This window comes from Rhinopithecus roxellana, chromosome 7 (genome assembly GCF_007565055.1).
Source record: "Rhinopithecus roxellana isolate Shanxi Qingling chromosome 7, ASM756505v1, whole genome shotgun sequence".
Taxonomy (NCBI): domain Eukaryota; kingdom Metazoa; phylum Chordata; class Mammalia; order Primates; family Cercopithecidae; genus Rhinopithecus; species Rhinopithecus roxellana.
This window is the reverse complement of record NC_044555.1, coordinates 2111010-2128665: the sequence shown is the minus strand read 5'-3', so window position 1 is coordinate 2128665 and position 17656 is coordinate 2111010. Positions and strand designations below refer to the sequence as shown.

Genomic DNA, 17656 nt, shown 5'->3' with positions numbered 1-17656 from the left:
GAAAAATAGGCTTTTGTGTGGGTGTGAAGTGCTCTGTGTCTGAAGGTAGAGGCCTCTTCATTTGCTGGTTAATGTGAACTGGCTGGATATTCTTACATCCAGAAGATGTTGGTTTCAGATTGATCTGGGGGGATTATTATATATATTTCAATTAGTATGCTATGGTATTTGCCCTAACCAGCAATGATTCACCATAAGCCAACCCATTTGTTAGATGTCTGAATCACTGTTCATGGTTAGTACTTGTACCATGCAAAGAGGAACATGGAATTCTTACATCTTTATTGTACACCCAAATGTTGACATTTTACTATAGAATATGTATTCTACTTAATTGAAGTGATACCTATACTCTAAATGAATTTTTATAAAGTGATGCAGGTTATACTTAAACTTAGGGAGCACAAGGCAATATAGACAGAGATTCTTAGAGCTAGAGAGAAGCTGAACCATAGGAGTTGGTGAAGTCTCTCGGGACCATCCCTCCAGGCAAGTACCCAGTTCAAACCATTCCTTGTCTTTGTCCTTTCCTATGCTACTCCTCATTTTTACACAGCTAACATCAGACCAACATTGAAACCACATGCAACCCAGAAAGGAAAAGGATGTGTTCGTGGAAGGTAGGAACAGCCTAGCTTCAGCTGTTGGCCCTTCACACCCTCCACTAGATGGGCTCATTTGAACCCACAGACCCTTCCAACAGTACACTGCAAATCCATAGCTCCAATTCAGACATCTTCCCTCTGAGCTCCAGACCCAAATGTCCAACCGTCTCTTGGATACCTGCACTTTTACATCACCACCTCCAATTCATTATGTTCAAGACTGAATTCATCATCTCTTTCCTAACCCTCTTCTGCCCCCTCCTCCTGAAATTCCTAGCTTGGAGAATGCTACTCATCCAATCTTGGTTGTCACTCAAGGACAATGGTCCTTAACCTTCACTGCATATTAGAATCACTTGGAGAGTCTTAGAAATCCTAATGTCCAAGACCAATTAAATTAGAATCTCATGGTGGTGAGACCCAAACATCTAAATTTATTAACAACCCCTGAGTGATTCCAAAGGGCGGTCAAGCTTGAGGACTGTTGCTTTACTTCTTCCTTCTCTTCCATTCATACATCCAGTCAGTCAAGACTCTTGTAGTTGGAACATTTTTTTAACATTTCTCCACCTCCTCTGCCACTGCCATAATTCAGATCCTCCTCATACTGCAATCTCCTTGTACTTGATGTCTGAATTCCAGACTCTGTCTTCTGATCAAGTCCCCACACCATTGCCTGAGTGATTTTTCTAAAAGACAAACCTGGCAGAGCCACACTCATGCTTTAGTTCTTTCTTCCTTAAAAAGGTCCCTCATACCTTTCAGAATACAAGTCAAACTCCAGATTGTCACACTAAGCCCTTTCCAGTTTGACCGTTTCTCTTTTCTAACCCTTATCTTGACATTCTCTCCAAAAGATCAAGCAGACCATTGAAGCTCTTGTAAAGAACAAGCTGGTTGCATCCTTTTTACCCTCACACCTGCTGTTGTCACCATTCATAATTGTTGATTTGCCTTTACCCTCAAAAGCCAGAAACTCTTTGTGGGCCTACAGTGGAGGCTTTTATGAATATTTATCCAATGACTGAGTCTCGTCTGCTTTTTAGCCCCAGTGTGGGGGGCTCTGACTTTCTCCTCTATCGGTAGTCCCCACTCAGCATCCAGTCTATTGCCCCAGAGGGTGGCTTTGGCTGGATGGGTCTCAGTTTGGTCAGGGTCCTGGGAGAAACAGATGGTACATTCAAATGCAACACTTGAAGAGAGTATAATGAAAAGGCTATTTACGAGGCTCTAGGCAGGCTAGGAGAAAAAACAAAACAAAACAAGGAATGGTAAACATTTGCCCAAAGGGGTAAAGGGAGGAATGGTTTGCGTAACCAGTGGAATGCTGTTGCTGTGGGAAAGGACTGGCCAACAAGACTTGAGCTGCAGGTCAAGGAACTCAGCAGCTCCCAGGCCCGAGATCAGTAGGAGGGAACCTGAAGAATAAATACCCAAACATCACTCTCCTCCTGTCCTTTCCTCTCCTTCTATAGGCCGTTCATCACTGCCTCCCAATTGGCTGAAAGCAAAAGGAAGCCAAATGGCAGGAAAGCCTGATTGATGTCCCCACAGAGGTCCAACCTCCTGGCGCACAGAGCAGAATGGAGAAGGACAAAGAATAGAGATGGAGGGGATAATGGGGAAGTATCCTGCACAGTCCCTTAGGTCAGAGATGCCCTTATTTTCTAAAGATACTCTCAAAGTTTAAGTGGTTCAAAGCCCAGAGTTTGGGCTATGGGAAAATTTACTGGGTCGCCTTCTTTGACCTTGTCCCATTTCATTTCTTCTTTATCTCTATTTCTAGCAAATTTACTCTTCTCTGCTCTGAGCCATCAGCGAGATTGTCTATGAGCACACTAGAAAAAACACAGACCTTTCCCACAGGAAAAGAAGCTGCGTCTCTTCATGGCAGCCTAGGAGAATAGCTAAGCGCATGAGTCTTGGAGCTGGACTCCCCGGTTCCAATCCTTGCACCATTCTAGGCGGTGGTACTGGGAACGAGCAAGTCATGGCTGATTCTGAAGTCAAAATTTTAGCTGAAGTTTGTTCTGGTAGCAGAGCTGCAGGCTCTTTTCATGTCCGTGGTTCATATCAAAACAGTAATAATAATAATAATTAGAAGAAGGAGGAGAAGAAGAAACATCTACTATAAATGAGCAATTAATATATTATCATACATGGCATCACTACATAATTTACATATGACACGAAGGTATATCAGTTATGTTCTTTTCCAAATGCTTTCCTCTAATAAGCAAAATTCATAATCTGACTGCAATTGACAACAAAATAGTCTCTGTGATGCCCATGTCATTTCTTAATAATACTTTCAGTATTTAATTATAATATGACATCAAGATTTGGGAACAAGTCTTCAAGTGCCTATAACTCCAGTCTAAAAAAGAACTTAAAGATGTATTTTTGAGGATTGCCATCTGTCAATTTTTTAAAAAAAGTCTGAATAGTGATTTCTTATTCCATTCTTTTTTCTTGTCAACAGATTATTCTCAGTAGTTTTCTAATTGGACACTGAGAAAAGAGACTTAAGCATTTATAGAGAAGCATGTCAGAACTCCTGAATTTTGAGCAGGTAATTTAAAAGTGTAAAATAAACAAAAACAGGAAAGAAAGAGAGTGACAAATGTCTTACTATCCAGGTGTTGCAAATCCTTTTATCGATTTGTAATATTTACAAATGTCCATGCTCTGAGGCTTGTGTCTTTCAGTTGAAATAAACATAAACAATAGTTAAGTGATCTGCCACACTGACACAGAGATTGCTGTCTCTGATTTACTGCAAAGCGCACCACTTCCTCATTACAGGACACTAATCCCTCTTCCCCAAAGATAAGAGCAGACCTAGAATATACTCTTAGACCAAGGGACAACTTCAGCCAAAGCAAATCTTAGTGTGCCCCCCTCAGACCGTAATAGCAGCTGCCTCCACAACTCACTAGCTAAAAATTGCTAAAGGGCAACACTAAGAAATCTCAGTGTATGAGCCAGAATGCCAGAAGAAGTGCCATGGTTGCTTAAAAATAGCAATACCGATCATACTTACACGCACATATCTTTAATGATAACATGTACCTTTTTATTTGGTTTGTTAAAGGTAATAAGGAATCCTGGCATTCCCTTTTGCTTTTGTCCACATACTTTATTTTTGCCTCTTTTGCCATGCTGTAGCATTAGATAAAGCAAAATGGGTGTCCTTCCACCTAAAACATTCTAGGGGAAAAAATGTTGAGCAGAAAAGGATTATTTAAAAAGAAGCCGGACGTGGTGGCGTGCACCTGTCATCGCAGGCACTTGGAGGCTGAAGTGGGAGGATGGCTTGAGCCCAGGAGTTGGGAGACCAGCCTGGGCAACACAGTGAGACCCCCATCCCATAAGAAATAAATTTTTAAAAGGAGACCACATTTAAACTGTAGACTGAAGTGGAATGAATCAATCAGAAAGGAGAGTGGAAAGCAAATGTTTGAAAGAAAATAAAAAGAAAGCAAGCCAACAAAATAAATGGACAAAGAAGGACAGTGAAAGTATCACTAACGGTGTATCATAAGATACTCTTTGGATGCTAATCTAAGGTATTATGTGAAGTTTGCAGATAATTCTTATGCTAATGAAGGCTTTCTTCTTCTTTTGAATATTTCCAAGCTTGAAATAATTGTGTGTAGTTAACTTCTATCATCATATTGCAAACTCTAAAATAGGAATTATTTGAACTGTTCAGGCCCTGTAACTTTTCCAATAAAATATTCTATTGGAAACGAGTTCTTTCTAGATTTTCCTAAAAGAATACTAAAGGACCAAACCGTGCAACACCACTGGTGGTAGTGTCTTAATTTAGAGAGTCCATACCAGTGATTCTCAAACATTAGTATGCTCAGAGTTTCTGGTTCAATAGGTCTGGGCTGGGCCCAGGGAATTTTCATTTCTAAGAAGTTCGCAGGTGATACTGATACTGCTATTCCCAGGGACTACATTTTGAGATCCTCTGCTATGTCACAAATCCAAATACAAAGTCTTTTTAACAATCCCTTTTAGCTTCACGTCCTTATCGCCGGCCACTTTAATCTTCAACTGAGGAGGAAGGGAGAGTGAGAATTATGTATATAATTTTTTTCTTTCATTTTTAAAAAAAGAAAACTCCAAGGCCACACTCTTAATTATCTGGGATGAGGTCATTTGCACCTGGGTCATTTATTTAGGCAACAAGTAGTCTTGCTAGAGGCTTTAAGGAGGTGTTAGCAGAGTAGTGTGTGACTTACAGGTTCCTGGGTCTACCTTAAATCCCCGTCCTCTTTCTGTCTTTCTTTCTTTCTGTCTTTCTTTCTCTTTTCTTTTTCCTTTCCGTTTTGAAAGCCTCAACTGCCCAGTCTCTGGGTGTCCCGGTTCCCAGGTCCCTAGGTGGGGGCGGAGCCCGACACGGCCCCGCCCCGTCTGCCCGCAGCGCCCCCTCCCCGGCCCGCCCGCGCCGGCTCCTCCGCAGTGCTTTCAGCTGTGAGCTTGGGCGGCGGCGGCGCTCCACTTTCGGGGAGCCCGGCGGCTGTGGGAAGCTCACTCCTCCACTCGTACCCACCCTCGACCGCGGAGCCCTTGCAGCCATGAGGGAACAGCTCAAAGGGTAAGTGGATCGAGGCTCCGGCCCCGTCTCATCGCCGCAATCCGTGCACTTGTGGCGCGAGCAGGGGGCAAGCTGAGGCGGTCAAAACTTAGGCGCGGCGACTGGACCCGGGGCGCCGGGCAGCTGGGCGTCTAGGAACCTCTCCCGCGGGTTCCCGCGGCGCGGTTGCAGGTGCGTCCCCGGGGTTTCTCCCCAGGCGCCGGGCTAGTGGGGGAACCTCTTCCCTCGGCTTTGGGACGGGCTGGGAGAGAAAAAGCTGATTTCTCCCCGTCCCCAGAGGGGATAACGCGTTCCTCACGCGGGGATTGGGGCCGGGGGAGCTTTTCGCTCCTTTCCAGTCTGCCAGTGTGGACGTGAGCAAGGCTGGCTGTTCCTAAATCGTCGCTCTTACTCGCCGAAGGAAGGGGCGCACGCGGCGCTACCTTCCATTGCACTGCAAGTGCCAAAAGGTCAACTTTTCTGCCTGATTTCTTCCGAGGATTCCAACTGACATTTCCCTCGCTGCATTTTCTACCGTGCTCATTCCGTGCCCCAAGACCTGCAGAAATCAGGAAAGAAAGAACAACTAAAGCTCAGAAGTCAAGGATTTCAGGGGGGATTTTTGTTTGGGCTTTTTTCCCCGCCCCCCCCTTTGGGATTGGGTGTGGAGTCATTTCTAGGGTGTTCTCTCGCATTTCTCCAGGTGTTTGTGCTCATCTTCAAGCAAAGTTTGTCGCTCCCAATCCGAGCACGGCAATAAAACGGGCAGAACACTTCGCTGGGTCAAATTTGAAGTTAAGTTTGAAGCCTTAAATTGAAGGGGTTTAGTTGCTTGAGGGAGGCATAATATTATAAACTGTTTTTACATCATGAAAAAAATCCATCCGATTTAAGTGGTGAACTTTTAAGTGGCGTCTTTAAGAGAAATCTACGTTTTTCCTTGGGCAATAAACTCCTTGGTCCTCTGCTTTATCCCTGTCACCTCTCCTTGTCACCCCCCACCCCCAATCAACCTTTCTTTTTTTGCCTAGATTTTTTATTGCCTTTTACCCAAGCCCCTCTTTGGAGGATACATTTGCTGTTGGAGAAGCGAGAGGAGCAAATGAAGCAACACGGTTGTATGAAAGTCCTCTGACCCTTGAACACCGTGGAATTGGTTTCAGTCATCATTGTTTGATCTCTGATTGGACACGACCCTGAAAAGAAATTGCTTTGGCCAAAGTTGAGGGTGGGTGGGAGTTAAACCTTGAAAAGCAAATAGAACGGAAGACAAGTAACAGCTGGAACAGCCACCGAGGCAATCATCTTTGCCCTGGCTTTAGCCAAACAGTATAAAATGGCAAATATCCCAGGGAACAATAAATTGGAACTAGAATGGATTTCTGATGCTTATATTGATGCTCACCCCTCCAAACCCCTGCCCCACGGTAGCAGAAACTTTAAAATATATTTTACCATCTACACCCTGCCAGTATTCCAGCAATGCAAGCCAAGTTCAACAATTCAGCATGCAAATGCCAAGGTTCCTCTAGAAAAAGAGTCTGATCCTCAGATTAAAGGGAAATCATTTGTGTGTGTGGATCAATGGGCTCCAGATTAGATATGAAGCCAAACTCTAATCCTTTGCAAATCGCAAGAGAACGCTACCTTTTTATATTGCTGCATAGTGATTAGTTTTCTCCCTGGGAAGTAGTGGACAGATAGTTTTTTAAAAAGACAACTGTTCGGAATATTTTCAGTACCAAATAACAATGGTGGCAGCAGAAATCTTATTTTAATTAGGCAACTGCCATTTTCCCAGCCACAGCAGTAGATATTTGTTACTTTTTGTAAGTGTTTAATGTTTGTTTTTAAGAAACTAAAAAAGCAATTCCAATAAGTCTGATTATTCCAGCACTGACAGCAGGAACAGCTCTGAGGCAGTTATAATAACCTTGCACACTACTTGAAACTAAAGAAGGTGAGAGAAAATTTAAATTGTACGGTAGGAAATTAGGTCAGCCTTGTGCTCAGTAGAGTAATGCTTTAATTTCTTATTATTGACAAGTAGATGTTGCCGGGGTCTTTTGTCATAGTCGATGATTTTATATTTTAATTTGCATCAGGGTCCTATCACAGCCTCAAATAAAAGGGAAAAGGAGAGATTATCATGGTTTGTACAAAGAAGAGGGGAAATCTTCATATAAATACTGCTCAGAGAGGCATATCTGATGCCAGGCTTTGGAACCAGCAGGGCCAAAATCAATAACATTTTTTAAAGATGTAAAGAGCGTTCTAAGAATTATTTATGAAGCTGATCTCTGTGTTAATGTCCATACAGACTTGTGATCTATGTTGAACATTATTGTTCTCAGAAAGGCCAAACAAAGATGTACCCATTAACATGTGAACAGGTTTCAGGATTTCCTTTTTGGTTGTTCATGGTATATGGGGGAGAGCATTTCCGATGTGGAGAGTGAAATGCAGAAAAGAGACAATTACCAAAAACAGTGCCACCCACCCTTCCACTCCCTCCTCCCTAGCACACCATGTTTTTCTGGATTGTCTGCGTATTCCAGGTAAATGTGGACTCTTCTCATGGAGTTATTGAGAATTCTCTACTGTTTTTGAAGGCAGACACAGAGTAAGAAACGAAGCTGTAAAATCGGTATTGATCACAGACAAAAAAATTGGTTTGTCCTTCAAGGTACAAGATAGATACGAGTTATGCAGATTTGTGCTATTTCATCCAGTCCATAGTCATAGTTCCTATCTATTTTGAAGGGTTAAATGTGTCTGAGGAGGGCTCTGGATTCACCACAGGTAGAAAATACTGACACGCTGTGAAGTGAATATTTGGTTCATCATATAGTTACCAAAAAATCTGAAGTTTTTTCGGCTATGTTGCCAAGCATTTTTAGCATTAAATGATTAAAAGACTATTTTTCTCATGTTAAGGATTAGTCACACCCTTTATTTCTTCTTTCCACTTGTGCTCACTTCTTTTGCTTAGAACTGGTTTGCAATTGAAGTGAAACTAAGACTGTAAAGGTGTAATCTAAATCTGTTTTTCTAGTTCTTTTGCATTGCTTAAAAATAAAAGGTTTGTGTGTTGAAGGTGAAAAAGGTTAGCTTCTGGAATTGTTTCAGGAGTTCATTTATCTTTGTTATTCAAGTCCCACAGAATCACAGATAATTGGGAGAATAGTATGTATCAAGGACTAGTATCTTAACTCACAAATGGGCAATGGAATTGGGGGCTTAGAATTTCTTCCTTCTTCCAGTAAAGGAGATTTTCAGTTTTGCCGAGGACTGATGCATTAAAAAAATAATTTCTAAAGCCCTTTTCATAATTTTAACCTTCAAAATAAAGTCTTTAAAAAGGTAGAAATGTACGTATGCCAACAGTCATGAGATTTCTTTCGGAGCTGGGGAGCTACATGAAGCCCTCATTCATTCTATGTGGGATTCTCCTGTAAATTGTATGCACTGTTTCCCTTCCCTTTTAGAATTGTGCTTGGTACAAGTTGATTTCTTGACTACGTTCCTCTAATTTGAAGTCCATTCCAGATGGTGGCTTTTCATGGTGGTTCCCTGTCCCTGTCTGATCAGGCTTATCAGCTCAGCTAAATGTTTTTCTGCAGACCTATAGGAGTTGCTACGGTCCTTACAGATATCCTGGAGATGGGACATTGTTGTTACACAGTGTGACTAGTAAGGGCCTGTGTGAGCCCTTGTACATGTGGGCACATGTGTGTGCTTCCTCTCTTCTCTCTTCCTTTCTCCCTGGTACTTATATCACATCTGGATGACCTTTGGAAATAGAGGCGGCCTGAATGCAGGGTGGTCTCAATAGAAGGTAACCTTTCCTTGCTCTGCACTTGTGTACGGAATTGGTATACACTCACTTTCCGAGCTGAGAAATGCCTGAGAACAAGCAACACTTTTTCCATGAAGCTGCAAGCTGCAGCCTCCTTGTGCTGTGCATGTAAAGTACCAGTCCCGCCTACCCCTTCTCCAGATCATAAACTGGTTTGGACACGGTGTTTCCTAAAACCCCTTAAAGCATAGAGACCACATCTCTTGCTCTTCTTGCTCTTTAAGACTTGAATGTCACTCTGTTACCTTCCCTCAACTGGTAAGCCCTTGTTATAGTCCTCAAATGTGAATTGTCTCTGTGGAAAAGTCAAACAGAAACAAACGTATTTGGAAGACAGTGAAACAGCACTTCACAAGTGAACGTTTTCTCGCCAATTGTTTTCAGTAGCCCTCACTGTTCAATCAGTGACTGGTAAATATCACAGGGATGGTCTTTGAAGTTGTACAATTTGGGTGATTTCTGTATGTCTTTATGAGGTTTGTGATTGTATTCCATTTCTCAAACCAATTTAGATGGTTCTTTGATTTTTTTAAAACATAGGTGATAACATGTAGTGTGTTGCTTTTGCTCTCTAGGAAGGGTCTGTCTTCGGCTTGATTGACTTAACTACAGTTGGATCCACATCTATATTGTAATCAACTAATAACAGATTTGCTTTTAATAGATGACAATTTGAGGGGCACATGATACCAAAAGCAACCACATATTAAGCACCAAACGGTGCCGGTCACTTACCTGTATCAACTAATCCTTTAATCCTCCAGTAGGGCACAGAGCCCTAAAATTCAAAACATACGCTAAGGCCATTTGATATTGTTGCCTCTCCAGACTCCTCTTTCTGTGTGAGACCTCGATACTTTCTGGTTCTCTTGAAATAACCCAATTTAAGTGATTTCTTTTTCCTTCCCTCCCCTTTCCCCCAAAGTTTATGAATAGGCTCTGCATATGAGTACCCAAATATCATTCAAAACTGCATTTTACTGTATCAAAGCCTGCCATGCAATCCCTGAAAACTAGAAATACGATGCTGTGGTGATTTACGTAGATGGGCCAAAGTAAGGAAAAGTATATGTAGTTATTTCTCCAGGGTTTATTCATGTAATTGAATGAGGAACAAAGGTGTTTTGTTCTTTTTGTGGCAGGAGCTGATAGCCAGCAACCACACTTCAAGAAATGGAACAGAGCTGTGAATGCTTCATTCAGGCCCAAGTAAATATAGGAAGAGGTGTAGTGGTGTATAGCGTACTGAGTTTAAAGAAAAAACACTCTGAAACTAATGGGAAGAAGGAAGTTACGATATATTAGTCAGGCACTGGATATACCTTAAGCTGAAATGAAATACAGGTATCATGGATATGAGATACGGATATGTAGAAGAAAGAGTAATGGGAAAATGTCAGGGGCAGTGAAAGCAAATGAGAAGTGAGATGATTTATATTTATTGAACTAATGTCCGGTATCTCTTTGACAGAGTTGAGTAATAATCAGTTGTCAGTGTCCTTTATGTAGTGTTCCACATTGGATGAGTGAAGAAATCCTGATAGTCAATTATTGATCACATAACAAGGTCAATTTATCATAACTGAAGCTCAATCGATTTGTGGATGCAATGAAGAAACATTCTGGAACCGAATAATGTTTATATTGCTTTCCCTTTGGAAGCAAAGCAGAAAGGGGCCTTTCTGCTTGTAAGATAAACATTTCTTCAATACACTATGGAAGTGCTTTGAAATAAAGATTCCGAATGGTTCAAAAGCAAATCATGTTGTTGTTGTTGTTGTTGTTGTGTTTTTCCTCTTTTCTCAACTACCCATTGTAAATTCTAAAATCTTTCTTTATGTTTTGTGTTTTAGCCACGAGACTCAAACAACTTGCTGGGACCATCCCAAAATGACAGAGCTCTACCAGTCTTTAGGTAAGGACATGGCCATGTTTCCTCCAAGTTAAATGACAGGTGACTTTTAGGAGAAAGTAGTTTGTAGTGTGAAAGTTACTTGCTATATAAATACATCACTAGATTGTTTCACGGGTGAAAGCAGTGGCACCTTCCTATACAAAATTGACAATCAGCTTTCTTTTTTTCAGGGGTTCCTTAAAAACAAGTTTTAGAAGTTGACTGCTAAGAATTCAATATACCTGAGAGGCCCTAAGGGTCTTTGTAGTTTTCTTTGGTGCCTAAAAGGATGGAAAAACAGTTGCAATTTACGACTGTATTTTTTTTTTTTTTTTTTTACTCCCACGAAGATAGAAAACTGTTTCAGGTACTTATTGATTTCTTCCGTGTGAAACCAAGACAACCCTTTTGCCAAACCACAGATGTTGTGTAAAGGAATTTTCTGCCGTCTTTCCAGTGCTCACAATTCCTCAGGCCTGGCGGGTCATTAATGTGAACATTTAAATGATTTCTTTAGTATGGCTTGTTTTGTGTTTATGTAAGAGCCTGACAGTTGTGTTTTCTTTCCCCTCATAACTTGAAATTTTTTGAGTAGGTACATAGCGTACAAATAAGGGTTTGAAAACACAGTCTTTTTACACTGGACGAATGTCCAGATGTCTGGTTTGTCGTTTTAGATCTACAAGGAATATTCTGAAATGAATTATCTTAAGTTGCAGCTTGTTTGGGGTTTTGTTTTGTTTTGTTTTGGGACGGGGTCTTGCTCTGTCTCCCAGGCTGGAGTGCGGTGGTGCGGTTGTAGCTTATTGCAGCCTCGAACCCCTGGCTTATGTGGTTCTTCTGCCTCAGCCTCCTAAGTAGCTGGGACTACAGGAATGTACCACCACACCCAGCTCATTTTTTAAATTTATTTTTATTTATTTTTGTAGAGATGGGTCTCACTATGTTGTTTTTATATATATATATTTTTTTATATATTTTTTATATATAAAAAGTCATATCTTTTCTACTTTTTCAAGCCTGCATTTCTGTGAATGGATATGTTGATAGACAAACACATAAGGTGATCTCTTTGGATTTAAGGTTATGTGATAAACACTGTGGGAATCAGGGTACTTAAACATAAATTCTGTGTAGGTATACGTAAGTGGAGTTGTGTATGTCAGGGGGTATGTAGCTATTACTGCTTTTATGTCATAGATTCTCACGGAATGAATTGTAGCTATAGAGACACCAAGGATTAGAGAAGAGATATTAGCCAAAAAATGGTTTTATTAAACATTTTTCTAATTATAAATGATTAAATTTCTTCTAGAAAACCTGAAAAATGTAAATAAAAAACATGAAAAAGGAAAAACAAAGTCACTTATACTAACCAGAGAGAGAGAGATCCAATACATTTCGAGTAATATTATGTCATTTCAGTCTAGTGATAAGTGTGCAAACGTTTAAAATTGTAAATAAAATTGGGATCAGCTAATTTTCTAGTGCTACATTTCCAGCCCCCACAGAATGTTTTTGGCTTATAATTGTGGACTGTTTATACCACAGGTGGAAAACGTGAATGCTTATCTTTTGGCAAATGAGAGAATGAAAAGGCTTCTTCTGAAGTGGGCAGCAGCTGTCCTGGGCAAGCTGGTCTTTCCCAGTACTCCCAGGACCCCAGGACCCCAGGACCCCTGATTGTACAAGAGAAACTAGAAATGCGTCCACAAAAAGCTAATTTAAATTTGTCTGTGGGCCTCTTGATCATAACCTGTGGTTTACAGAGATTTAGCCCACTTCTAACATTTCCTACTCTAATTACAGTAATTTCTAGTTGTAATATTTTAATTCACTCTTCTTTTAAAATCATTATTATTATAGAATTAATACCTATTCATATTTTTTTAAGTTTAAAAATATAGACAGGCTAACAAAAAAGAAGAGACGAATCATAACCCCACTTCTTAGAGTTAGCTGCTGTTTAATAATCTAGTAGATATCTTCAAAAATGTCTTTCTATACATATATTTTTATAGAAGTTGAATCATTCTGTCTTATAGCTTGCTTTTTTTTTTCACTGAAAAGTAATGTATTACCATGGCCATATTTACATTTTGTTATATAGCATTCTCTACCACTTTCAATTACTCTGTAATGAGAAATTACAAACATGTTTGATGAAAAGCTAATTATGGACTATCAATGAATACATGTTTGCACCTTTAATACAAATTAAATATACATTTAATCATTATATTGCTAAAATTTTCTCCATAGTTTAGATGTGGTGATAAACTCAAAACTGGTAATCTCTCATGACTTGTGACATTGGGCTTGTGACATTACTCAATTTTGAATGATGACAGAATTTTACAGTTGCAGGAGATTTTAGAACTCATTTATTGCAAACTTTTTCTTTTATGAAATCAACTTTCAGGTATAATTTGTATATAATAAAAGGAAGTCACCGTGTGTTATCAATTCCAGCCCCCTTTGAAATTCTGTTTCTTGCTAGCCCAATAACAAACCATTTGCAAGTGAACTAAGTGTTGAAATTTGCTTTTCACCTTTCAGAGTTAATACTTCCATTAGTTTTGTAACAATCAAACATTCATTGGGCTTTTATCCAAATGGTGATTCATCAAATAACATCTCGCATTTATTGCGGGACTGTTGTATGTTTTCTACATGGGACATGCCAGCAACCAACCTGCATGGTAGATGGTATCAACATCCACATTTCACAGGACAGCGAAGCCAGGCTCAGGGAGGAATTGATCAGGGCTACACAGCTATGTGGGGCTACACCTGGATTTGTCCTTGGTTTTCTGTTAGTACTTTCACTGTTCTCATTGATTTTATTTGCTAGGTAAAGTATATTCATGTTGGTTACTACATGCCTGCTACACGTATATAGGGATTGATAATTTTACCTATGAATAGTAAGTTACTTGAGTGGTATTTCTGGAAGTGGTATGGTGGGTTCCTAAACAATGGGCACTCCTTTTGCTGTTGCCTGGCACACACAGAATGATTGATTTAGTTTGTTATATGGCTACATCCTTTTTTTTTTTTTTTTTTTTTTTGAGACAGAGTCTTACTCTGTCACCCAGGCTGGAATGCAGTGGCACAATCTTGGCTCACGGCAACCTCCGCGTCTCCAGGATCAAGTGATTCTCCTGCTTCAGCCTCCCGAGTAGCTGGGATTACTAGGTGCCTGCCACCATGCCCAGCTAATTTTTGTATTTTTTACTAGGGATGGGGTTTTGCCATGTTGGCCAGGCTGCTCTTGACCTCCTGACCTCAGGTGATCCGCCCACCTTGGCCTCCCAAATTGTTAGGATTACAGGCGTAAGCCACCGCGTCCAGCCTGCCTATATCCTTGAGATCCCATATAGGATTAACTACCAGTACTGCCTTTCCTCGTCTCCAGAATTATAGTGTTTCAAAGTCGAAACACAAGCATAAAATACTGAAAGGAAACTTTTTATTGCATTTTAGTTTTTACTTATTAGCTTATATTTTTCTTCATCAAGAGGTACTCCTTTAGGTCCAAATTGCTCTTTGAGCTGGATGAAATGGTCGGAAGCCATCAACTACAGTCAGTTTATGAAAGGTATCTTGAAAGCAGAAATGGTGTTGTGGTCTGGCGTGTCAAATGTTTAAGACCACATCTAGCCCCCTCTGCTAATCACCTGAACCTCATGTCTCTGGTGAGGTGCTGAAAATATCAAGATGTTGCTTTTTCCCTCTGTTCCCCTACTCCAGACATACTGTACTGTGGAAGCTACACTGGTTCACAGTATGCATGGTAGGTTACACATTCTTAAAGACGCCCACTTCTAAGGAGATTCCCATTCTCTAATTTGCCAGAGTTCCCAAGCAGCCTGTTCAACACATGTTTATGTTACCTACTTGGCCCTCAAAAGCATTCAGGTGTTCCCCCACACCCAGGGTTTGAATACAATAGGATTAGAAGTTGAAAACATTTTGTTAGAACTGAAAAAGTAGCAAGTATTTACTGATGAAAAGCTATAATATTGCTTGAGATATAACCATTGGAGCTCTCTAATACATTCTGGGTGATTTTCATTTTCATTCCTTTTCCACTGATCTTCTAAAATGAATTTATATTATTTACAATTAGATGTTTGGTAAAAAAGTTTCTTCGTCAATACCCCCTATTCCATTTCTTTCTTAGTGTCTCTATAGCTACAGTTCATTAACCAATGAGAACTTATGACAGAAAAGCAACAGTAGCCACACACACACATATGTAGATAATTTATGCTTAAGGACCCTGATTCTCATGGACTTTGTCAGGTAACCTTAAACTCAAGGAGATCATCTCATGTATTTTTAGTCTGTATGTCCAGTCGTGAAAAATGCAGATGTAGACATTTTAGTGGTAGAGAAAATAGAACTTTTTTGATTAAAAAATAAATAAAAATGTAAGATAATTAATTTGAGATTATTTCCAACAGATCTAAAATGGCTTTTCAGAGGAGGTTTCAGTCAAGTCTTAGAAATATTGTGTTCCCCTCATTTTTAGGCTGTGTACCTACACAAAAAATTGAGAGAAAATATTGCCAGAGTCCTACACAAACAAAGCAAGACATAGCAAAGAAATAATTTAAAGGTTCACTGTGATGACTGAACAGTCATTAGGAATTTGAGTCTCCATAAAATTTTTTACATCACATTAATGGTTTGACAAAAGCATTGTCTTGGATTTTCACGGGGAATAAATCACTAAAAGCAACTGGAAATCAGTTTTCTTTCAGCATTTTTCTGTGACTACCCCCAGTAGTCATAGAATGGTAGTAGAGAATACTAGTGGAGTGAGTGGGATATAAGAGACCAAGTGTCCCGTGTCTATTTTTTGTAGGCCTTAGTGCTTTATCTTTAAAATGTGAGGATATTGGGGCTGGGCACAGTGGCTCACTCCTGTAATCCCAGCATTTTGGGAGGTCGAGGCAGGCGGATCACCTGAGGTCGGGAGATCAAGACCATCCTGGCTAATGCAGTGATACCCCATCTTTACTAAAAATACAAAAAATTAGCCAGGCGTGGTGGCACATGCCTGTAATCCCAGCTACTCGAGAGGCCGAGGCTGGAGAATCACTTGAACCCAGGAGGCAGAGGTTGCGATGAACCGAGATCGCGCTGTTGCACTCCCTCCTGGGCAACAAGAGTGAAACTCCATCTCAAAAAAAAAAAAAAAAAAAAAAAAAAAAAAGAGGATATTGGGATATTGGACAAGTGTCTAAGAATTTTGTTTTTCTTTTACTTTGGGCTGAGGGTGGGGCAGGCTGTTTCTAAACTTGCTGTAATCATCATTTTTCAAGAGGTACATTTAGGCTAACTCTGCAGACAAGTGGATTTCTAAAAGTTTAATCATTCCTATGTTTTAAAATGTACATTCTGAGAAAACAAACAACAGGAGAAGATCATGCCACCCATCCGTGTCTTACAGGCTGAGTGAGGCAAGCTGTTGTCAAATAGAGAGGCTCTTGAGATATTTCCCGTTAGACTCCTCTGGGTCATTCATTTGTTATTGAGAGGGCACATTCTTCGTCACTCCCTAGAAGTAATAATATGTTTGATTCATGAGGTGAATTTTAGATTTCTATTAGCATTTTTACAAATGTAATGGGAAGACTGTTCCAATAGGTTAGCTTGGTGATTTAAAACCCCGAGCTCTTCAAGGCTCCGGAAAGCATTTACAAAATCAGTAGATGTTAGATAGTAATATGCTCTGGAATTTATTTTGAAATACTAATATAATATTGATTTACATGAAGTGCATTTATGTGGTTAAAAGCCTGCCCTTTTCTCACAATTTATGTCTAGGTCCATAAGTTCATTACTGAAATTTTAAGAAAATATTTTTTAGAAAGTTCACGCTGCCCGCCCACACACATATAATATATGCTGCTTAAAAATACTTTTATTGTTTTTCTTTTTTTTTTTTAAAACAGCGTCTTGCTCTGTCACATAGACTGGAGTGCAGTGGCCTGATCATGGCACACTGCAGCTTTGAACACCCAGGCTCAAGAGATCCTCCCACCTCGGCCTTCCAAGTAGCTGGGACTATAGCTGTGTGCCACGGTGCCTGGCTAATCTTGTTTTTAATTTTTTGTAGAGATGGGGGTCTTACCATGTTGTCCAGGCTGGTCTCAAATTCTTGGGCTCAAGCGATCCTCCCACCTTGGCCTCCCACAGCTCTGAGATTCCAAGTGTGAGCCACTGTGCCTGGCCTCACAATTTCCAATTTCAAGTCTTACTACAAACTTAAGTAATCAAGACAACATTTACATAAAGACAGATATACTGATCAACAGAGTAGAATTTATGCTGGGCACAGTGGCTCACATTTGTAATCCCAGCACTTTTGGAGGCCGAGGCAATTAGATCACTTGAGCTCAGGAGTTGGAGACCAGCCTGGGCAACATGGTGAAACCCCTGTCTCCCCATCTTTACAAAAAATACAAAAATTAGCCGAGCATGGTAGCATGTGCCTGTAGTCCCAGATACTCAGGAGGCTGAGGTGGGAGGATCGCTTGAGCCCGGGAGGTCGAGACTGCAGTAAGCCGAGGTTATATCACTGCACTCCAGCCTGGGCAACAGAACAAGACCCTGTTTAAAAACATTATTTCTGACTGGGTGCGGTGACTCACACCTATAATCCCAGCACTTTGGGAGGCCGAGGCAGGCGGATCATG

The 17656-nt window shown here is 40.5% G+C and overlaps 1 protein-coding gene across 5 annotated transcripts in view; it reads left to right on the top strand.

Annotated features, from left to right (window-relative positions):
• The window catches only part of DMD (dystrophin), a 2245117-nt gene that overhangs the window by 2086270 nt on the left and 141191 nt on the right, over positions 1 to 17656 (top strand). For 3 of the 5 annotated variants that reach the window (XM_030933724.1, XM_030933725.1, XM_030933726.1), the window contains one exon: positions 10906 to 10967. In XM_030933724.1, the coding sequence (XP_030789584.1) occupies positions 10906 to 10967 (62 nt within the window). Of the gene's footprint in view, positions 1 to 5076; positions 5215 to 10905; positions 10968 to 17656 lie in introns of those variants that run through there. The other 2 variants (XM_010376798.2, XM_010376799.2) reach the window with 1 other exon arrangement.